The 24,122-nt window shown below is 38.8% G+C and overlaps 1 protein-coding gene across 1 annotated transcript; it reads left to right on the forward strand.

Moving 5' to 3' along the window:
• The first annotated feature begins 564 nt into the window (after positions 1-564).
• LOC149845838 (UDP-glucuronic acid decarboxylase 1-like) lies at positions 565-23,914 on the forward strand. Its single transcript, XM_089989447.1, has 7 exons — positions 565-1,197; positions 17,307-17,454; positions 17,839-17,918; positions 19,258-19,341; positions 19,456-19,530; positions 23,528-23,620; positions 23,741-23,914. The coding sequence occupies exons 1-7, from the start codon at positions 565-567 to the stop codon at positions 23,912-23,914; spliced, it is 1,287 nt and encodes a 428-aa protein (XP_089845573.1).
• Positions 23,915-24,122: the final 208 nt, after the last annotated feature.

The raw sequence follows: 24,122 nt of genomic DNA on the forward strand, positions 1-24,122 counted from the left end.
TTGTTTGACAGCCGATGCTCGCTCCAACTACGCTAAACCCCTTGGGGCGCATGTGCAACTTCAAGTTAAAAGCTGTCTTTTGGAATCAGCTAACCGCAGTCTAACTGTGGTTAAGATATTCTAAGAGAAGCGACATTTTGAGAAATATTTTCCTAACCCATCAGGATTTTGTAATCATTTAAAAGTTACGCCTCTCATTTTCAAATACAGCAAAACAAAGGTGGGTTCTTAAATTATTCCTTTTTGAATTTTTGAGATCGCCCAGTTCATGATTCGAAAATGGTGGCAGTAGTTCCGAAGATCTGTTGTCTTTTTAGAAGCCTTTTAATACTCCTACCGTTGTCACCAATCTCCTCCTCGAGTGATAAAATGATTCCCCACATGATTTTTCTGGATCCAAATTTGTTTTCCCATTCTATTTTTTAGAGAATTTGCGAGATCCAGCTGTTCCATGCAAACCCATCTTCTGCCATAGCCATCGATCCCTCTCTTTCTTAGAGAGACCCACAAAAGTTTGAGAGTCAAAACTTGTGATTCTTTCCAGTTTATCTCCACACCCAAATCATGAAGCAATTGCACAAGCAATACAACGCGAATTACAGAAGGGAAGATAAAGTGCAGATTCTGATGCACGGGCCCTCCTTTCCTATCAAAACTCAGAAGCCCAGATCATGGCCCAAACTGTTATTCAATTATCTGCTGAAAGAACATAGGCTCCTCTTCATCGTGGTGGGCATGCTGATCGCTACTACCTTCTTCATGCTTCAGCCTAGCGTCTCGAAGGTCGGCGCTGGCGCCAAGAATCGGCTTCTGGTCTACCCGTCGACTGTTTCGGCAGGGATTAGTGAAGAGATTGATGGATCTGAGTTTGGGAGTTATGTAGTGGGATCATCTAAGAACAAGAGGGTGCCTGTTGGTTTGAAGGAGAAGGCGAAGAGGATTGTGGTGACTGGCGGGGCAGGCTTTGTCAGTAGTCATCTTGTGGATAAGCTGCTTGAGAGGGGTGATAGCATCATAGTTGTGGATAATTTCTTCACTGGTAGGAAGGAGAACATGGTGCATCATTTCGGTAACTCGAGGTTCGAGCTGATCCAGCATGATGTGGTTGAACCAATTCTGCTGGAGGTGGATCAGATTTATCACTTGGCTTGCCCTGCTTCGCTTGTTCATAACAAGTTCAATCCCATCAAGACCATCATATCCTTTGTAGTGTGCCAATTTTATTGCTTTTGGTTCCTTTTTTTTCCAGATATATGGTGCTATATCATGCTCTAACTGGTACTTTGTAGTTTGAATTTTCCTTTGATTCTCCTTCTTTGAATGAAATTGGTTGTGAATGGTATGGTGTTGCAAATGGACTTGCTTGATCTCGTAGCATGCATTTCACATATGATCTTGCAGACTGCCTTTGGAGAAAGATCTTGCTACCAACATGGATGAAACTCTTGTTCTTTGTCTCTCCTAGTTAAGGGTTGGGAAGAGAGACGAGCAGCTCACTATTTTCGGCTCGGCTCAGTTCAAAAATTGGGCTCGGTGAGCCGAGCTCTGAGCCAACTCATTTAGGTATCCAAACCAAGTATTAACAGGGAAACCTTGACTCATCTCAGCTCATTTATACATATTGTATATTTATATATTATATATCATATTCTTTATATATAATGTATATTTTATAATGTATTATATATGATACATATATTATATATAATATATGAACAACCCGCTCATTCGGCTCATTTACCGATCCTATCCTAAGTGCTCAGGTTTTCAAATTTTTGCCTTTTTTCTCTTGATGTTGCTTCTTAAATCACGCTTTTGGTATACAAGTATAAGGTTGATCATTTGAAGCAAGGCTTCTAAAGATCTGGGAAGGATGGTTGAGTTGGAAAGATTGACATTGTAGGACGCTGAGAGAGAGAGAGAGAGAGAGAGAGAGAGAGAGAGAGAGAGAGAGAGATTTTTATCTGACTCTAGGGATGCAGATAATCAAGAACATGTGTTGTATAAAGTATACGTGGTCTATCGCCTATGGATTAGGGGTGTCAACGGGTTGGATCCCTGCTAAAATGATTGGTTCCCAACCTAAATTCAACTAAGTGATACAGGTATCAGATCCAAATTTGGGTCTGATAATATTTTCAAAAGAAACACTATACTCGGATCTGATAAGAATTACATAAACAAAACCCGCTGAAATAATATTCTTTTAAGCTTTTTAGATTAAAAAATTACATATCTTAATTGAAACTCGGGTCAGACCTAGGTTTAGTATAAAATTTTATAAACCATATCCGGTCCATTTAATAATCGGATCTCATCAGTCCGATCCAGATAATTAATCAGATTGTCTTCGTTGTAACCAAACCCGGATCATATAGGATCCAGTAGGGGTCAAGATAGGGTCATGCTGATGCAAGAGCAAAGCGAAAAACCCAAACCGTGGTCCATAAGAATCCATTTAAATCTATTTTTATTTTAGTTTCTATTTTGGTTCTTGTATTCGGATCACTATATCGGATTTATATTTTTAGGATAAATCTAATCTTTTTAAAAGATTATCTTAGGAGAAAGTTTGTTTTGGATTAAGCTAGAAAATCTCATTCTTTAAAAAAAAGAATAGTTCTCATTGTTAGGCGAGAGTTGATATGAGAGTCCCAGTTAAATTTTTTTATTTAAATTTCTAGTTATTTTGAGTTTTTTTATCTTGCTTTGCTAGAGATAATCATAGTTGGTAGTTTTTTAATAAATTGGTCCATCCAGGTTTATATGAGTTTGGTATCAGAGTGAAGGATTATCACCTTGATTCTATCCTACGGATGATCCATTTGGTTTTATTAGTTACAAAACATTCAACTCCAAGAGTAGATTTGATTGAAAACTGATGTATGGCTTTTCGATAGATTCTTCATATCGACAGCATTCAATGTCTTGTGTCTGATGATTTTTCAGTGATACTATGTGATCACTCAATTCTTTACAACATTAATTTGTGATAGTCACTAACCATCGAGCATCTTTAGGAATTACGACAATGCAAATTAGTGGATTAGAGGCTGTTGGCATTGCAAAATGTATATCCTACAATAATACATTGCAATCACTATAAAGAGCTGTCAAAGGGTATGCTATCAGTTAGATTCTGACCTATGACCTCACTGGCCACACCTCTCTTACTTTTCCCCCCACCACTTCTCCATCTCCCTCCTCCTCTTCCGTGTGTTTTCAGGCAAGGTAAGGCCTGGCTGCTAGCATGACCCCATCCAGTGACCCTCCACCGAACTGAAAAGGCCAGTGGAATCCAGCCCTGTCGGTGGTGAAGATTCCTGTGGCCTTTTCAACTTCTTCATTTCCTCCATCTCCCTTATAACTTCCCTCCCAAAAACCAACAAGGAAAGAGGCCACCATTGGACAGAGTTGGGTCGATGGCTTGTTGCCAACCTGGTCTAGCTGGTCGGAACCTCCCTTCTTGGCCAATGCCCCTGCACCATCTTCCCCTCTCTCTTCCTATCCATGGCTATCACCACCCTCACCTCACCCTAGCATGGTTGACAGTGGCCAGATCGATGACTGGGGAATGGTCGGTGAGCCACCGTCGACCCTCCCTAGTCGGTGATAGTCATGGCCACCAACTGTTACCCCCACTGGAGGCTCACCATGGGATGTGGGTGAAGGGTTTCCTATCCCTAACTCCACCCCTCCCCATCATGACAGACCCACTCATAATGGGTGGATGGGAACCAATTCAACACAAAATCAGTTCTCATGACCTAGTTCTTTTCTTGTTCAATCATCTCAGACTATTTCATATGCCTTGAAAATCGGTTCTCAACCTCTTCAAGTTAGTTCTTACTCAAACCCATCAAATCTGAACCAGTTTGACACAAATCCCAACCTTTATGACCCATATTTGACCCAATTGGACTCTAGACCGATCCAAAACCCATTATACTATGTTTCAAACCCATGTCAACTTTAACCAACCCCCCCCCCCCCCCCCAACAAAACCAACCCAGTGTGACCCAAATGCTCAGTATGAACTACATACCCTTCCAGACCAACCAGATATTCTACCCAAATCCCTCATCTTATATATCCAAATATTAACCTAATCCAAGATCTATAACAAAGCCAAACCCAAACCTTAACCAAGACACAACACAAACAGACAATGGATCTAGATATGTGTGCAACCATTGAAGGTAAGATAATGAAGATTGAAGATTGTCTAGATGAGATTTGATGCTTTTTCCTTTTTCAAGGCTCCAAGTTTTTACAAGAATACACAAAGAAATTTCAGATATTGGAAACTGGGATTCAGGAAACCACAAAGGTGATTACCAGGTATATTGGACTTGAATTTCATATATCCAAGAAAATGAGAAGCATCACAACCACTTCTCTTGAGCAAGCTATTTTGAACGCCAGAGATACCGAGAAGGAAATGATTAGAAAAAAGAAAAAGCTTTCGGACATTGTTCAACCTACCCAAATTCAAGTAGATGAAACCCAATCCAGACTCAGTTCAGACACCCCTCTCTTAGAACCCATCTCAGACCTTTCTCAAGACCCAAATCCAATTCCAGAATATTTGGATCCAAACTCATGCCTTAAATCCAAATCTCTTACATTGGATCCTCCTAAACTCACAGTGTACTCTCATAACACTATCCCTCAAACCCTTAAAATGGAGCTAACCTTGAGTTTGTTAAATCCAATCCCAAAACCTTCCCATGTCCAATTTCCTAACCAAATTCAAACACATCCCAAACTCATATTGTCTAACCCAAGCTTGCTCCAGACCTTCAACTTATTTGGGATAAATCAAATTTCTTCAAAGTGAATCTATATTTTATCTCAACCAACCGCTCTAGATTCATTTGACCAATTTCACTTTGAAGGCATCTCAAATGACTTTGGTTGGTTTAAAAAGAAAGTTCATGGTTTCAGTAAACACGTTAGAGTAGATCTTGCTTGGCTTGTTTAACTCAGAGAGCAACATTGAGATCTGATTCTATATTGTAGGCCTATAACCCATAAGGTAGAATAGAATTGAAAAAAACACAAGCAAGATCCAGACTTGAAAGCAAGTCTTCTTCAACCTAGGGAGATTGATGCAAGAGTAGAGTAGAAGACTTAGGTCCATAAAGATCCATTTGGATCTATTTTTATTTTGGTTTCTATGTTTTGATCTCTATATCAGATCCACACTACAAGAAATCTGTGGATTAGCGACGACCTCAATCTGTCGCTAATCTATCACCAATTCGTCGCTAAACAGTTAGCGATGGATTAACGTCAGCTTAGCGATGAATAACTTCCATCACAAAATTATAGTCGCTAATTAGCGACATAAACTATCTATCACAAATTTTGTCATTAATTTGAGACGAATTAGCAAATGCCATGATTCATCACAAGGCCGTCGTTAATATACAAAGATTTTGGTTTGGCGACTGATTAAAATCCATCGCTATTGTAGCGACAGACTTAGCGACGAATTAAAATCTGTCATGAAAACATTGGCCGATTCACTTTTGTGACAGATTAATATTTGTCCCTAATCCGTCACTAAATTGGGCGTCAATAGTAAATAGCGACGGATAATATCCGTCGCTAATCTGTCGCAAACAATAAAAAAAATTAAAAAATTATTTAAAACATAAATATCGAAAAAAAAAATTCGTGATACAATTTATATTTCCTATGTATAAAAAATAAAGTATATATAAAAAGCAACTAAAACAATTTATCGATCCACTATAATCCTCGCCAAGTTCTAATTATTTACAAGTGAACATTTATAAAGAGTTTTTTTTTGAAACAACAAGAAGGTACAATAAATTCAACACATGAATCTAATCATCGCCAAGATTCTGTGCATCATCTTCTTCATTGTCTCGATTTGCCCCCTCAACTCCTCTACGCTGATTATCTCCAGGATTCTACAAGAGAAGATAAAGGTTAGTATTGATAAACAAAATATAATGAAATAAATTATATGCAATGCACCTAAGTTAAGGCAATCAAAGTAACATGAAATCTAACGACATGCAATACATCACATGAAACTTTCATACCTGAGAGGCACCTGCAGACGAAGTTCTCCTGTCCTGAAAAAAACTACACAACTCATTACAGACAACGTCAGAAATTGCTTCATGTAAATAGTCATGCATTGTGTCCTTAACAAGCTGGCGTACACCATCCCAAGAATTAGGCGGGCTAGTCGGATGCTTGGAGCTGATGCTGGAAGAGGCAACGACTAGTGAGGTGTTCATATTACCTGCGACTACACCATAAGGGAAAGGAGAATTGTTACCTGCGGACGGGGCTCGTCGGAAAATCCAGAGGGGGAGCAACGAGAGAGAGAGAACATGACGGGGAAAGAGAGGTCGACTGGTACCAGTTGAGTGGGCAGGCCAACGGAGGTTGACGGGCGCCGGTCGGGCGGGCGACGGGAGGTCGCTGATCGGGCGGGCGGGCGCCGACAGGACGACGATCGGGCGATGGAAGGCAGACGAACAGGCGGGCCAACGGAGGTCGATGGGCGTCGGTCGGGCGAGCGACGAGTGGTTGCCTGGCGGTGGGCGGGCGGGCAACGGTAGGACGACGAGCGGTGGGCGGGCGATTGATGAAACAAAAAGGGAAAAGGGGCTCACATTAAATTTAGCGATGGAAACATTTTGTCACAAACGCTGTCGCAAATGTGCGACGGAGTAGCGACAAAATTTTTTTGATGCTGAGCCGTCACGAAGTTGCGACGAAATTGGTGACGGAATTTTGCCGTCGCTAATTCGCGACGGATTCCTGATGAAAATTTTTCTATCGCTAAGTCCGCAAACAATTCGAATGTTAGCGCCGAATAGTTTTTTCTAGCTAATCCATCGCAAATTGGCGACGAAAAAAATCCGTCACAAATTTTCGTCGCTAATTAGAGTTTTTCTTGTAGTGCCATATGTTTAAGATAAATCTTATCTTTTTAGAAGGTTATCTTAGGAAGAAGTTTGTTTGAATTAAATCAGAAAATCACCCTCTTTAAAATGAGAATAGTTTTCATTGTTAAGGAGAGTTGATATGAAAATCTAGTTAATTTCTTTTATTTAATTTTTTAGTTATTTCAATTTTTTTTTTCTTGTTTTTCTTTTCAGCTTTTCCTAGATAATTGGTAGCACTACAAGAAAAATGCTACTTAGTGACGAAAATTGGCGACAGATTTTTTCCGTTGCCAATTTGCGACGGATTAGCGAGCGAAAACTATTTGTCGCTAATGTTTGAAATATTTGCAAAATTAGCGACATAAATATCTCCGTCGCTAAAGCCGTCGCTAATTAGCGAGGGATCAGCGACAACATTTTTTTCTCGCCAAAAACGTTACAAAAAATGCTAATTAGCGACGGAATTAGCGAGGGAATTTTTCTGTCCCTAATCCGTCGCTAATTAGTGATGGATTAAGGACAAAAAAATTCCCTCACTAATTCTGTCGCTAATTTTCGTCCCACTTGAGGCGCAAAATTTTCCCTCCCTCCGTTCAAAAATTTTCCTCCATTTGTTTTTCCCTCCCGTTCGATTTAAACCATCCCCACTTGAGGTGCTTCTCAGGACGCCAGAAGCCCCGCTGACGACGTGCACAAAGAGTTGATCCCCACCTATGGAGAAGTCGCAGATGGAGCCGCCGTGGCTTCGCCGGAGCCGAGACGTCAAGGGGGCGACGAAGAGGAGGCTGCTGTTAGGGAGCCACTGGAGCCTGCCGGAGTCGAAGAGAGTGGCGACGAAGAGGAGGCTACTGTTGGGGAGCCACTGGAGCCTGCCGGAGTCACGAAGATCCGCGCGGAGTCGCGAAGAGCCTGCCATAGTCGCGAAGATGCCGTACTCGTTGTTGCTCCTCCCCCTGCAGCTCACGAAGATCTGCGCGGAGTCGCAGTTGAAGCTGAGCACCCCCGCCGTGAAGCGCTTCGGCTGGTTCTCATGGCAGACCTGTGGAACTTGAAGAGGAGCTCCCCCCGGAATGCGCCCCCGCCATGAAGCTCTTCGGCTGGTTCTCGTGGTAGACCTGGAACTTGAAGAGGAGCTCCCCCCGGATCCGCGCGGAGTCGCAGCCTGCCGGAATGCGTCGGTTCTGTGCAAAAAAAATTGCTCCTTGTCGGAGAACGCGCCGACAACGAGCAATTTTTTTTTTTTTTCAATTTAACGACGGATTAGCGACGAATATTATCCATCGCTAATTTAAAATAGCGAAAGACTCGCGATGGATCATATCCGTCGCTAATCCATCGCAAATTAGCGACAAACTTAGCGGCGGATAAGTTCTGGCACTACTTAGCGTCGACAAATTCGCGATGAAAGTTTTCCATCGCTAATCCGACGCTAATCCGTCGCTAAACAATTTAACGATGGATTAGCGACGAATTTATGTCGTCGCTAATCCACAGGTTTCTTGTAGTGTAGAGATAATCATAGTTGGTAGTTTCTTATAAATCAGACCCTCTCGATTTACATCACATAAATCTATTGACAACCCTACATGGATTGGAATAAGTGAAGTTACTGCACGTAGTAGGATAAGATATGGTTATTAATCCTCAATAACATTAATGTGGTCCTTTTACAAGATTGTATGTTACAAGTTCATTGTCTCTTATAAGTTCATACTAAAACAATGATGGTTGTGATTTCAGACATGCAAGGATTATTGAAATTCTATGCATTGAACGAAGAAGATAGGCGCTATATGTCACTTGTTTTTGAACTTAAGTTTTTGCCCTTCAAATATTTTCTGCTAAATTTTTGAGCCCACATCTCGTGTTTGTCTACCAGCTACGGGTGTACCCTAGTTAGGTAGAGATCGAATTTAGGTCAAGTCTTGCCAGGCCAGATTTTGATTCGGGATTAAAAATTAGACCTGGATCCAACCCAATTTGATCCGGGCCTGGTATGTGTTCCGGTATGACTGAAAATTTTGGATTCATATAGGTTAACAAGTTTGGGTATATACCAGCTTTGGGTATAAAGACGGTTGGTCTTTGATAGACCTATTTTTTTAATCGGATCTAATAAATAGACCAAGATGAAACCAAACTTTGATTTGGTTTTGGGTCCAGTTGTTGATTTGGTGGAAGAAATATAGCGCATATAGGTTAGTGGGTTAGGTCAAAGGTGATCAAATCTTAATTTGGTTTAGGTTTTGTTTTGGGTCTAAACATGATTGAAATTATATAACCTGTTACACCCCTGAGTTGTCCTTAAAAAATGGGTCTCTTCACCAAAATGCATGATACCTATCCAATACAGGTTGTGAGTCCTTCTTGCTTGAACCACATAACAACCTATTACCCTAAGCAATGCTAGCATGCTTCTCTACGTAGAGGATCATATTTTTTCCATAAAATAATACAAAAGCATAAAACTATCAACAGATAAGTAGGGTTCACTTTCCATATCAAATTGTCAGATTTAGATTGAATAGAACCAATTGAATCAGGTATAAATAAGGGTCTGGTATGAAATAGGTTTGGTTTGGGTCGAGCATGAAATGAGTTCGGGTAAGAAACATTTTCAGCTTTAAGACATCCCAGGTATAGATAGGGTAAAGTGCAAATGCGTTTGGTTTTCAGAGGGACTGCTGCCACCCTCACCTTTTTGTGCCTCAGGTTAGGGGACCCTGACAACATTAGCAGCAAGAGTGGATCTCCTATATTTCAAAACACATGAAGAAATTGGAGTGTAAGTTTCAGTGCTCGTGAAGGGCAATCTCAGTTCAAACTCAGAGGCACAACGCGGACTGGACCTTCTCGGTTTGTGCCAAACATTAATTTCAGGAAGAGGGTTGTCTGCAAGGTTTGTCTTGCAACAACAATTGTTGCACCTTCTGTGATGTCTCTTAAGCTTGATCGAGAATCGGTGGTAAAGCACGTACACTCTAGAGAAACGACTAGTAAGCAGCCTGTGCCATAAAAAGAAGAGGTCATCTTCTTCAGTTAGCTTCGCTGCAGCCTATCGAGCACAATTATTTTGGGGACCAGGGCCAACCAGAAAACACCAACACCCACCCAAGCTTAGCAGATAGACAAGGCTTGAGTTCACATTGATGTCCAGACAATTGGAACACCGATGGCCATGGTCGGCCGAAAACAATGGCTACTTCAAGCCGGCTACACTGCAATGAAGGGGCATCTCCTGGGAGTCGTTCAAATTTGGAAGGGCGGCAAGACCAACCAATGGAAGGAGGTGACATTGATGGCAGGAAGGGGAAAGAGGTTATGGATAATGATTTCCCAAACCCAATAACATGCTTTAAGAAGGCCTTTGCATCTCCCACTATTAGAAGTTCTATGGGTGGAGCACAGTCCACTGAAGAAGCCTATTATTGTGGAAAGTGGGATCAATCATATCCTACTGGAAGATATCTCTGGGAATAGATGGTGCATATGTGGATCCCCTCAATGGATGACATGTGGAGCTGCTTTGCTGCTTTACCTTTCCTAAAAATGATTCATACGCCCTCCACTTCTACCCAATCCCAGGTCAAGAATTTTGAAATCTCCCCTCATGTATTTTACTGCTTTTTTGGACCCCATATGGATCAAGTACCAGACCCAGTGTACCATGTACCATTCTCTATGGATCTTACTCCAGATCCACTGTCTGAGATAACAGACTTGGATATGCTACCTAATCTGTTGTTCGAACCCATACTAATTCAGGACCTATGGATCGATCTGGGTTCACTCCAATTCCTTGACCCAGTCCAAATCTGCTTGAACATCCACTATCTTGCCTTGGAGGATTCGACCATGGTGGTTGAGTGGGCATGGAACATTACTGCACAGTGTGGGGTTGAGTTTGCTACCATGGAGAGTGCATCGATCGGGTTGGGTATGCCGGTATGTGAGGTTGATGCATATGATAGGGAAGACCATGGAGGGGTTCATGCTCATGGTGGGGCTGACCAAAAAACATTGTGAAGATATTGGGGAGGGTGTAAGCTCCTTTTTTTTATGATGATTGCCAGCAAGTGTTGGATGCGATTAAATTAGGACATCATCTTCGCATTCTTTGATTGAAGAGGAATTAAAGGCGAAGCATAGGCAATTGAAATTAACGAAGGGTGTTGAGCTGCAATGATGAGCTCAACCCTATCTCAACGCGGGATTTATATGTTATAAATTTCATATACTATTATAGAATGTGTGTGGCCTTGGCGATCATGAAAGTCAAAATTTCTTATCTCATCTCATCGTGTAAAAAAAGCGGGATATCTTTGTGTTCAAGAAACTAAGTTAAATGTGATGAACATGAATCTTTTGAATGAAATATGGGAAAATTGTAACTATGTTGAGCGACTATTTAGAGGAAGATCAGAGGCATCCTTATGGCTTTTGGAGGGATGATTTGATTTGGTCAGTTGCTTTGGTTGGCGAGTTTTCAATATCGTTTTTTTTTTCAGGAGCAAGTGCCTCCATTCTTGCTTGACCACGGTATATGGACCTTATACATCCACTGGGAAGGAGTTTTGGAAGATGGGGGATGATTTATAGGGATATTTACCGTGCACCTTGAATTTTTGGTGTTTGGGTGGAGACTTTAATGCTTTTTTGAGGAGTGAGGATTGTAATAAATTTCAGCAATATATGAAGAATATATACTATTTTGCCTCTTTTATGGACATGGGAAATGTTTCAGAACTTTTTATGCAAGGTTCGAAGTTTACTTAATCCAATAAATGCACCCCCCCTGATTTTGTGTAGATTGGATAGATTTTTTTATCTCCTCACCTATGCTGAAATTTTTTGATGACATGATGGCTCTTACAGATCCTATTTCGGTTTCAGATCTTGTCTTGGGCGGAGGCGGGTCTTGTTAAACAGACAGGGTTCCTTATAGAATTGCAGGGTTCCCGTTATTCTTGATAACATTGAAGGGTGGTGGAATTCGTCACCATCGTCGTGTAGATGGGCTGCACAACGCATCGTAGTGAAGCAATTGATTGAATAGAATAGACAGCATAGCACAACAAAATTTAAGGAGTTGGGGGAGTGGGAGGATCGATTGAGGTCGATCCAAGCAAGAGAAGATAGTGTGTCTGACATCTCCTGGGCATTGGAATTGAGGACTGCACGTGAGGGCTTAGCTCAAAATTTAGGTGAATAATGGAGATTACATGAAAATATTAGATAGAAGCAAAGGGCAAAAGTAGATTCGTTCAATGTGGAAGAGGCTAATATGAAGTATTTTGACATGTGTGCTTCTATGAGGAGTCAAAATAAGATTTTATTTATACATATTGACGGTCATCTTTGGGAAGGTCCTAATGTGCTCACCAAGGCTTCTGAATACTTTAAGAGTCGATTTTCGTATACGATTACAATGGGCTATGACATATAACACCTTTGTGATGCTGGTTGGGGGTGTTTGGAAGCTATTTTCAGCATGGATGGGATTAGAAAGGTGATTTGGTCTCTTCCCAAAGGAAAACTCTGGGGTTGGATGGTTTCCCTATTGAATTCTTTTAGAGAAAATTAGGAGTGTGTCAAAAGGGACTTGCTTCTTTTGTTGTTTGATTTCTATGCCAATTCAAATGTCCTGGGCACTATGGAGAGATCGGTGCTCATTCTTATTCCTAAAGAAACCAATGCAGAGGACATTGATAGATTTCTCTATCACTTTGGTTGGTACGTGCATCAAGATTATTACTAAAATTTTGGCTTCTAAATTAAAGCTTTATATCAGCTCACTCATCTCTACATCACAAAGTGCCTTTATCCCTGGGAGGATATTGCATAAGGTATGCATAATGGCTCATTAAACTATTCATTCTATCAAGCAATCTGGTAAACCTTCCTTTATTTTGAAGATCGACCTTGAGAAAGCTTTTGATTCTCTTGATTGAAATTTTTTATTAAAATGTTTGAAATGTATGAGATTTGGTGATAAGTAGTTAACTTGGGTGGATAAACTACTCAAATCTACTACCATAGTAGTTTCCATTAATGGTGAGAAGGGGGAGCCCTAATTCAAGCCAAGAAGAGAGTTGAGGCAAGGGGACCCTCTCTCCCCTTTGTTATTCATCTTAGCTATGAAAGCTTTGTCAGTGATGTTTAACTCAACTGAAATGGTGGGTAGATTTTGTGGTTGTGGTCCCTAGTTTCATTTCTATTTCACATTTTCTTTTCGCGGATGATTTAAGTGTTTGAGGAGATCATCGAGGAAAATATGTGAGTGTTGTGGGTTATATAGCATAGAACAAGCCTTGTGTACGAAGCTTTGGTTCTTAATGATGATGAGTTTAGATAATTTCAGAGTAAAGCATATCTGATTTTTTAGTGTGTAGTGGAGTCTTTGCTTAACATAGTTGGGTCTCCCGTTCCACCTGGGAGTCTCTCGGACAGCTCAGGTGGAAGAGCAGGTTAGGGCTAGAACTCTTTCTTATGCGTCACACCTCTTATCTAGAGCGGGTCGCATCGATTTGATGCAATTTAATATTTTCACCATGATTTTGCATTTCATCCAGATTTTTAAGATGACGAAAAAGGTACATAAGTGGTTGATTAAGATCTTCCAAAAAATTATTTGGAATGAGAATTTGGAAGGCATTGATGTGTTGGGAGGATATTGGTAAGGCAGTGGGGTTCGGAGGTTTGGGTATTAGGCGCATTCACAAGTTTAACTAACTTGGTCTCCTTGCCAAATGGCTATGGATTATTTGTAAAAAAAAATGTTACATTTCTATTGTTTTTGCTAAAAAAACATATGGCCTATCGGATTGGCCTTGGCATTGGTAAAAAAATTATAGGTGTCAAGGGGATTTGGAAAGGGTGGCCTTGTTATTGGTCAAAAACTTATAGGTGGCAAGGTGGTTCAAGGATTTGGAAAGGGTGGTCAGCAATCATTAGTATTTTTTGCCAATTTCTTAAGGTTGATGGTGGAAATGGTGCACATATGCTATTTTGGCAAGATTTGTGGCGAGGGGACCGTATGTTTCCCGATTTATATCAAGCTACCCAGGGAAAATTCACCAAGGTGAGAGATGTTTGTACTTCGAGTACGAACGAGTGAAATATTGTATTGAGGAGAGACCCTTCAACGGTGGTCTTTCAACAATATAATGTTTTCAACAAAAAATTTTCTACAGCTTCTCTTTATGTGGTAATGGGCAAACCTTCGAATGTTTGGATGTTATTTTGGGGTGTGGGCTGCCTTTGCATTTCTCTTTCAAGGGATGGTTGATCTTGCATGGTAAATTATTTACTGCATACATGTTAAAATAATAGGGTTTTCAGTTTGCTAGTTGAGGTTCCCTTTGCCTTTGTCACGAGAAAACCATTCAACACCTATTCCAGATTGTTCCTTGATTACCACTCTAAGGCACCATGCTTGGGATGATCTATATATTGACTGGGATGCCCTGCTTTTCCCTAGGAAGATTTTGATTGCAGACCATTTTAAACAACGTGAAAAAATGATGGCAGTTCATGTGGCGAGCATGGTGGGAGCAGAACAACCGTATTTTTAGGGGCTCAAAACAAAGTCTGGATAATCTCCTCCTTTAACTGAAGTGGAAACTCAACAACAGGGTTTGAAAGAAGTGGTTAGATAGAGATATTGGCTGGTTGGGTGCGTACAAGGCCATTTTCTGAATTCAGTTTTGTGGACACTGCAACGGATGCAATTGTGTTCTCTTTCTATGGATATACCTCTCTACAATCAGTTCCTTTGTTTCTTTCTCTTTGCTGTAATGCAGTTTTTCTGTTTTCTGCACTCTGTTTTCTACAACCTATCTCACTCAGTTTTTCTGTTACAGCTTCTCTTTGTTGCAACAAGTGATACCTTATCACTTGCTGCACCTATGTCATGTTTTTGTTTCACATCAATGATATTACGCTTCTTATTCTCTAAAAAAAAACAAAAAGGTGTTTGGTTCTATATTCATCCTACCCAACAACCAACTGATTTTTTCAATGTTGTCTAGATTTTTAGACTCGTCCCAAACCCATGGGTTTATTAAGACCAAGTTGGGTCATGTCTAATCAGTTCTCGATTGACTTCAGGCAGTTCAGGTATACATGGCCTGGTTAACTTACTGGTTAATTTCTTTTAACTGCTTTTCCCTAGAAACCATTCTCTATACAGGGAAGCTATTTTTGAATTATTTAAGGAAAATAATTTTATACTTTTTGAATCTCTTAACAGGTTTTTGATTGCCTTATTGCAATATAGGAGCCTCCTGCTCATTGCAAGTTATAATTATACCATGTTGAAACCATGTACAATGATTTTTCCCTCACCCTTATTTCTTTCCCTATTTAGGGGTCTTCATAACAAATGTTTGGAACATATGAGAAGGAGAGGCAAAAACAATACTAGCCATTTGGGGAATGTTTTTGGAAAGAGGCAAGCCTTATATGTATATTAGAAGATTATAAAGGAAAAAAATTTATAACTGTAACAATCTGAATCTCATACATGCAATCTTTATTTGGTCAATTTAACCAATGAATGCATTCAAAATGCTCATTTGTCAGAAAATGCACTTTAGATGGGGTGGTTTCAAGAATACTAAAATTTTGACGCTCTGTAAAACATTAAAATTTTAACCCTTAGAAAATCTGAATATACAACAGGATTGGACTAGATGATATATTTTTTTAATTTATAACCAGAAGACAATGCACCCGACATGGAGACCTGGATGCGCTGCGTCAGTCTGCCATATCTACGATCATCGTGCCAACAATGTAAAACTCTGAGGCTAGGACCCCTGCCCAGGGGTCTATGCTACGCATTGGCTTGCATGGAGGAGTTATGCCCATGAGAATCGAACCTTGGACTAGATGATCTGAAAATTGTTTTTTGTTTTTTGACAAAATAAACCATCTAGATCATATTCGTAGGGCTTGATTCACAAAAAATTAAGAAAATGTGGAAGAATGGGTGGTTAACAATTCAACGGTAAACTCGAGGATAGCTAATATTTTTCCTATATATATATATATGCCACTAGAATATACTAGAATATGTTAACTGGAAATATGTGAACCGTAGTAAGATCCAAAATTTTCATGAACTTTTATTTTTTTTTAAATTTCACCAGATGTGATCTACTACATGTTTGGTTTTATGAAAACAGACTCTTAGATCATCCCATTATGATTCATAAGAATGATCTTTTAAGGATTGAAAATCAATGGCTTAGAACTTGTAAATACTCAAGTATCAAAAAATTATATATATTTTTTATCAAAAATACATGATCCAACAATTGATTCTTAGCAAATGAACTATGCCGAATGCATCTTCAAGGTTGGCTTTGCAAGAAAAAGTCAAAAATTCCTAGTTCATGCTCCAGTTCGTACGTATTTCTAGTTAATATATTCTAGTGGCCCTTCACCCATATATATAAAATATAGTTTTAGTAAATGAAAAATACTTCCTATGTCAAAATGACAATTCAAACCAATCCTTTGAATGAAGTAAAAGACCAAATCTATGAGAGCACAAGAATATATATATAGTCACTAGAATATGAGAACTAGAAATATGAGCATTTCCAACACATTTTTTGCAAATCCAACCATGTGGATGTGCTTGGCATGGTGAATTTGCTAAGAATCAACCATTGGATGGTGTATTTATGAAGATTGTGAGCCATTGATTTTAAAACCTTAAGAAAATCTTGTTCATGCATCAAAATCATATGATTCAAGAGTGGGTTCTTATAAAACCAAGCACGTAGATCACATCCGTATAGTTAGATTCAAGAGAAAATAATAAAAAATTCATGAAAATCATGGTTCACACATTAGTTCTCATATTCTAGTAACTCCCTCTCTCTCTCTCTTTATATATATATATATATAGTAATGGATACGTGCTAAATGAAACAAGCAAAAATGAGTTTTTTAGATTTTTTTCATTTTATTTTTAAAGTCTGACCTTACAGATGTGATCTATGTACTTGATTCGATTCCAAGACATGGGTGGGTTTTTATAACGTTAAAAAAATCAATGGTCTAAAATCTTTGAATTTTTTTTAGGCTCTAAATGTCATTTTTTCATCAAAAATACATGATCCAGGTGTGGATTCCTCATAAATTGACCATGCTCAATACAATTATGGGGTAAAAACTGAAAAAAACATTTAGCACGTACCTATTTTTTCCTCTGGCTCCACACACACACACACACACATTATATATATATGTATATATACTTGTCCGTGTCAGACCATGCATTAAAGAGTCTCTTGGTTTGTTGGGTTATTACAAGCATGCATTTATTTTATATATTTTGTGTTTCTTAACAATGATTACAAGACAAATGTGATGGGGACCCTGAACATGTTGGGTTTGGCAAAGAGAATTGGAGCAAGGTTTCTACTTACCAGCACTAGCGAGGTTTATGGTGACCCACTTGAGCACCCTCAGAAAGAATCATTCTGGGGTAATGTGAACCCTATAGGTGGGTGATGCTTCTACTGCACTGGTTCTATGATTAGACAAACAACATTCAGTGATGTTGCTGCGAATACTAATAGGGACAACTAGTAACCTTCACGTAGTGTCTATATGGTTTACTTCCTTGATTTCTTTATACATATCTTCCTTCGACCTCCTCAAATTCAAGATCCAATAACTCAATTATAGTTTCTGTGAAATGCATTTTATAGGGACATATTTGGAGAACCTCTGCAAATTTTATAACAACAAAAATTCTACAATTTCAAATATTGTAATTATTATGAAGTAAAACGAGAAATGTCAATTTCTTGCTCATATTGATCATAGATTCTACATGAACATGTTCTATTTAGTTTTAGGAACTTCAAGGTTTGTGACTTTTCAGGTGTAAGAAGCTGTTATGATGAAGGAAAAAGGACAGCTGAGACCTTAGCAATGGATTACCATCGAGGTGCAAATGTTGAGGTAACAAATCCATAGAACACATTGTGAGTACCTAGTCTGCTACATATACAATCAACAGTACCATCAGTCCATCTTTTTTTTAAACTGATAGAAACAGTGCCAACAACACGCAATGGATTCTGCATGGATAATTGATATGTGCTAGAAGCATTACTACTCAAGCATGGGCTATTGATGCCCGCACTAATACATGTTATTTCTACCATAAGGATGGCTTGCTATTCTTCAATTTCTTACATTGTCAAAAAAGGTGACAATGGTTACACCAGTAAGCAGGGGCGTAGCTAGGATTCATGTGAGGTGGGGGGCAAACAGGGGTGAAGAAAAAAAAAATTATTTGTGTGATAGTCGGGGGTTCGGGGGCAGCGCCCCCGAAAAAAATTTTTTTTGAGATAAAATAAAAAATGGCTACAATTATTAATAAAAATCTATTTCATATGGACAAATCAAACTATTTGCTGCAGTAAGGGCTGGGCTAGGACTGGGCTGGGCTAAAAAATGGATAAAAATCTATTTCATATGGAATCAGGGCAGGGCTAGGACTGGGCTTTTAAAAAAAAAAAAAAAATTAACTGTTTGGGGAGGCAAGACTGGGCTACAGCTCAGTCCTGCCCCCCCTTAGCTACGCCCCTGCCAGTAAGAAAATTCTTTTCTCTTGTCCAGGTAGTTCTTAAGAGTATATCCTGGAAACTGGACCGTGATGGAATTACTCTTTGGCATTTGGTGTAAATTATCATTGCTAGACTGTTGTATGCTGAAGAAAGTATTTCTCTTCAAAGGAAAAATAGTGACACTTTGGGTTGCAATTTTTGTGATGTCAACGTGAATCTATCATGAGTATTAGCAAGGTTTTTTTGTTTCAAGTCATTTTTATTGAGAAAATCTAGAAAAATTTAAAAGTTGGAGATGTGTGTAAAGAATAATAACAAACATGAGAAACAATAGGTTTTAGTAATATCTTTTTTATGAAAAATATAACAAATTAGTTTAAAAAGTCATGAGAATGTAAAAAAAATTAAAAAATACACTTAGAATGTTTGAGTTTTTTTATTTTATTTTGTTTTCATGATGATAGAATGATATATACGTTATGGCATTGTTTTGAAATGCCATGACATTTTATATCTTTTTGTTGTGGAGTAAGTCAATATCGCAATATTTTCATAGCGTGGGTCGTATCCGTGACTGGTTTAAAAGTACCTTGTTATTCCTAAATATACTAAGATATTGATCAACACCTAAGGAGCAATAAACGATTAAAAGCCTGGTTCGGAAACCAAATTTGACAGTCAAAATTCTAGAACTAACTGTTCCCTGATCAAAGGTTGGTTATTGTCAGGTGCGCATCGTTCGAATTTTCAATACATATGGACCACGGATGTGTATAGATGATGGACGTGTCGTCAGCAACTTTGTTGCTCAGGTTGATTCCTTGGATATTTGCCATTTTTTTCAGTTTATGTAACTTCTGTAGGATTACATATCACATGTTTTGGTAGATTTGAAGTTAAAGCAGAAACTATTACTGGTCTTGTAGGCTCTCCGAAAAGAACCAATGACTGTGTATGGTGATGGCAAACAGACCAGAAGCTTTCAGTATGTTTCCGATTTGGTATTTTCCTTAGCCATCTCCCTCATAGTAATTGTTGTTTTCCCTTGCAAAATGCTCCAGAATAATAGTGGCATGCGATTTATTTCGAAATCATATCCTTTTCATCACTTGTTTGTGATATTTCTTAACATTTCCTAACTTTCTCTTTTGTTCATCCTTCTCTATCCATTTAATGCAAAACATATTAGATGTTTCATATTATTGGTTGTCTGGTGTGGGCCATTCATTATATTCTCATTAATGTTGATTTGCATGATTGAATTTTAAGAAAGCATTATACAAGCTTAAAAAGAAAAGGTAAATACAAGGAACACAAATTATGTTTATAGATTATTTATCAATCAAATAAAGAAATGTCATATCTTCCAGTGTTTGTAAATTTACATTATTCCCATGAGTAAGATTTTTTTTTACTTTAAGATGGATTGAGATCTATAGGATATTCTCAAACTATTTGGAATATGTAGTGTTGGCTTATGTGGTTCTCTTCTCAATCTATGGACTTCCTTATACTGCCTCTTATTATGATCTGTTGCATTTATTTTATCTAACAAACTTTCTTTTTATCCTGAAAAGACAAAAAAGAGATTAATTATATATACATTCATCATGTTAAAATAGACTCGCATAAGTTCATCAGAGTTCTACCATTACATTACTGCACAACATATTGTAAAGACTTACAACCAAATGTCAGATTTTGATGTAAAAACTGTGTTGTATATGTTGACTTAGCACGAGTCATCACTAGCTTTGCTTTTATAAAAATGTTAGGCATGTGTTCCTCTAAATCAATGAAGGTCTGGTCAAACTAAAGGCATGGAATTAAGCTTGGTATGTATGTCAATCAAGCTTAAGCAATTCCATAACTGGTTCGTATTTGCTAGAAATTTGTAGCATATTACCAAGTGGTTAGTTACTCAAAAGCGCTCATGGTAAAAGGCTGTGAACAGATATAAGATTACTTTTAATGAAGAATAGGTGGACTGTAAAGTTTGAATTAAGTGAGTGGGTGAAGTTTCCTAAAAAGGCCCCTAAGATAAAAGATTGTGAATGGATAGAGGATTGCATCAAACTATACGAATTGGTGTAGATTCTACAGTGACTAGTGCTTTTCTTCTAAAAAAAATATAGTGACTAGTGCTTAAACTGTGTGTGAGCGCACACGTGCACATGCATGCATGCATACGTACCACGTATTAGAAATCATGATGGTGCATCAAGTTTTGTATGCAATCTCAATAGCATATTACAATACATCCTTCTGTTTTCACAGATCCAACAAATGAGAGCTATAATTTGCTATTGGAATGCACTAATCATGAAATGTTGGATGTTTTTTGTGTCTAAAGATTTAGTACAACCTCAAGTTTGCTATTACTCGGCCAATGATTTTTCACTTTTTGTTTTATCTTTTCCTTTTGCTATTTAAGAACATTGCTAAATTACTTTTATATTGCCAGGGTTTAGTGTCAAAGCCATTAACTTTTCTCTTTTGATAAAAAATCTTAGTAGTTACTACTAGATACTGTTGAGTACCACAATCATAAATAAGCCATGTGGAACTCCATATATGCTTAGATGTACCTGTAGTGATTTGATCAATGCAAATTAAAGAATAACTCATGTTTATATATAATGAAATAAGAACGCAAGATTAATGATTATTAAGATGTCGATATATAGCAAGCAAAAGCCAAACAGCATCCTTGAGTTTCTAATCCTCCTATTTATTCATTTATCTATTTTTATTTATTCAAATTATTCTATCATAAGGAGAAGTTCTAAACAAAGGTCTACCAAACATGCAACTTGAAATAAGAGTGCATATTTTGTGCCAATGAAATTTAGTTTTTCAGCTTTATTTAATTAGATTAGGCAATTCAAAGAAGCAACAGAACTTTCCCAGTTAAGAGATTACTGAGCTAAGGAACAAAATCAGATTAGGTTAGGAAAAATCCAGTTAAATAATTGTTGAATTTTATGGCGTAGTGGAATGGGGTCTAGGCTACTAGAAAGGCGGTTTACTTTCAAATCTCATGGGCATCATGCCTTGCACAAGCTGAAGCGTGGCGACTCCCTGGGAGCAAGGGTAAGCCCACGGAGTTTTACGCTGCCAGGACAGTGATCCTAAGAACAATAAGTATAGCCAGCATGGCTAGGTCTGTGATCCTGGGGGTCGGCCTAACCCCAGATTGCTAATCCAAAAGGAAAGAAAACTGTCAAATTATTTTGAAATATTAAAATTTAGGATTTTCTCATAAAAATTTAAATAAAGTTTAAGATCTTATACAAAGCATAAAAAACAAATTTACGTTGATCTGGTGTTAAAGCAGCAAGATTCGGCCTCTAGAACATTGTATTAGTTAACCTAAAGTTGCACTTTCCAATATGATTTTTTATACCATGTTCCGTCTTTCTAAATCTTGCTCAAGATTTTGCTGAAACTAAAAAAAAATATAAAAGAAATATGTCCAGCAGACGACAAGAAAAGGGAGGCACATGGTAATAGGTCTGTCAATGGGTCGGGTTTGTACCAGGTACCTGACTTGACCAGAACCCAAATTCTCGAGTTTGGGCCTGAAAAGTGCCAACCCGAATAATATTTGGGTTAACCGGAACCCGCCGGCAGCAATATGCAGGCTGGGTTTGGGTTATGATTAGGGGTGTCAATGGGTCTGGTTTACCCAGACCAGACCCAAACCAAACCCTATAGGGTCCGGGTATGGTGATAAATAAGAAGACCCAATTAAGACCCAGGTCTGGACCCAAAGGTCCGAATAATACATGGACCCAGGTATAGTTTGCGAAATTTTATAACAGACCTGGACCTGACCCGAGTTTCGATTAAGACCCACAAATTTTCAATGTAAAAATGATAAAAAATATGGTTTTACCGGGTATGGTCCAGGTTGATTCATGTAGTTCTTATTGGGTCTGGGTATGGTTTTTCTTATAGTGAGCTCGATTAGAGCCAGGTCCAGACCAGATACCATACCCAAAAATCTGGTCCAAGTCTGGTTCCACCTGGGTCTGAACTAAACCCGAACCATTGATAACCCTAGTTATGATCTTTTCCAGCTACCGGACCCCAACCCACGCATTTTATATGTATTTCAGTAAAAAATAAAATTTTGAAATTATCCGGCTCTGGGTTTGGGACTCCATTTTCGTGACCCAACAAAACCCGAACCCTGTCATTAATTATATTTGTGGGTCCAGGTCGACCCTGACCCAACCCGCTGTCTGCCCTACATGGTAGATGGAGGTCGATTAACTAACCTAATCACAGTTTAACTGAAAACAAATTTTGACATCCACAGAAGGTTTGAGGTATATCCTAGATGGATGTGGAGCTTACCACTTTTCTTCCACTCCATGTATAATCCTTCACTAGGGAGGCATGAAAATAATGGAATATGCTATTTATGGTTCATACCATAATAGCAGGCTCTTTCTTAACCATCCATCTCTAAGTACTTATAAACAAACTAAACATAGCGAGCCCCATGGGAGGTTGGTGTAGTGGGGTGGGCCTTGGCTGCTAGACGGGCAGTCCAGGTTCGATTCTCATGGGCGTTGCCCCTCTGTACAAGCCAATGCATAGCATAGGCCCCAGAGGCAGGGGTCCTAGCCTCAAATTTTTATGCTCCGGGCACGACGACCGTAGTTATGACAGGCTAAGCCAGCGCCACCAGGTCTTCGTGTGGTTTCTTCGAGTTATCAATTAAAAAAAAAACTAAACATAGCCATTTTCCTGAGTTCTTAAGATTCTGATTAAGTGACATACTTAGCTCATGGGCTAATTCTAGTGACAAAGTAGTGATATGACTTTGCCAACGGACTTGTTTGTTCAAGTTAAAAGTTGAATGCAGATATCAACTACATGGTAATTTTTCTTGCTTTCCTATAATCACATATGGCATTTTCAAACTAGTTGGTGCAAAATTAAGGTCTTAATTGGTATTCTAAATGTATCCCTCTTATTATTGATAAGGTTGATGGATTAATTCGGTTCATGGAAGGTGAGCATGTGGGGCCTTTCAATTTGGGCAACCCTGGGGAGTTTATCATGTCGGAACTTGCTGAGGTTTGCCAATTTAACCATTGAACATTCATCCTGTTCTTTGCTGTGGATCTCCAAGTACAAACATTGGTCTTATTCTTTTCCTTTCCATTTATCGGGTACTAACTTCTGTGCTTGGCATAGGTTGTGAAAGAGGCGGTAGATCCAAGTGCCAGAGTTGCGTTTAGACCAAACACTGCAGATGATCCTCATAAAAGAAAACCAGACATCTCTAAAGCGAAGGAACTGCTGAACTGGGAGCCAAAGATCTCACTAAGGGAAGGACTACCTCTGAATCTACTACTAAATCTTTGCTAATTGAAAATATATTTGTTTCTTGTGATCTTGATGCCCTTTTAAAACCTTCACATTATCTTGTGGTGTGGACAAGTTCCTCGTGTTTCATGCAGCATTCTGTGTGCGTCGATCATCATAATACAGAAAGATCTGATCCCAAGGGTAACCTCGTATTATGTCATCTGAGTGTACAGAAATATTTAGGAGCAATGAATATTACCACATCTGA

Source organism: Nuphar pumila, chromosome 2 (assembly GCF_984573655.1).
Source record: "Nuphar pumila chromosome 2, dmNupPumi1.hap1.1, whole genome shotgun sequence".
NCBI classification, from domain to species: Eukaryota; Viridiplantae; Streptophyta; class Magnoliopsida; order Nymphaeales; family Nymphaeaceae; genus Nuphar; species Nuphar pumila.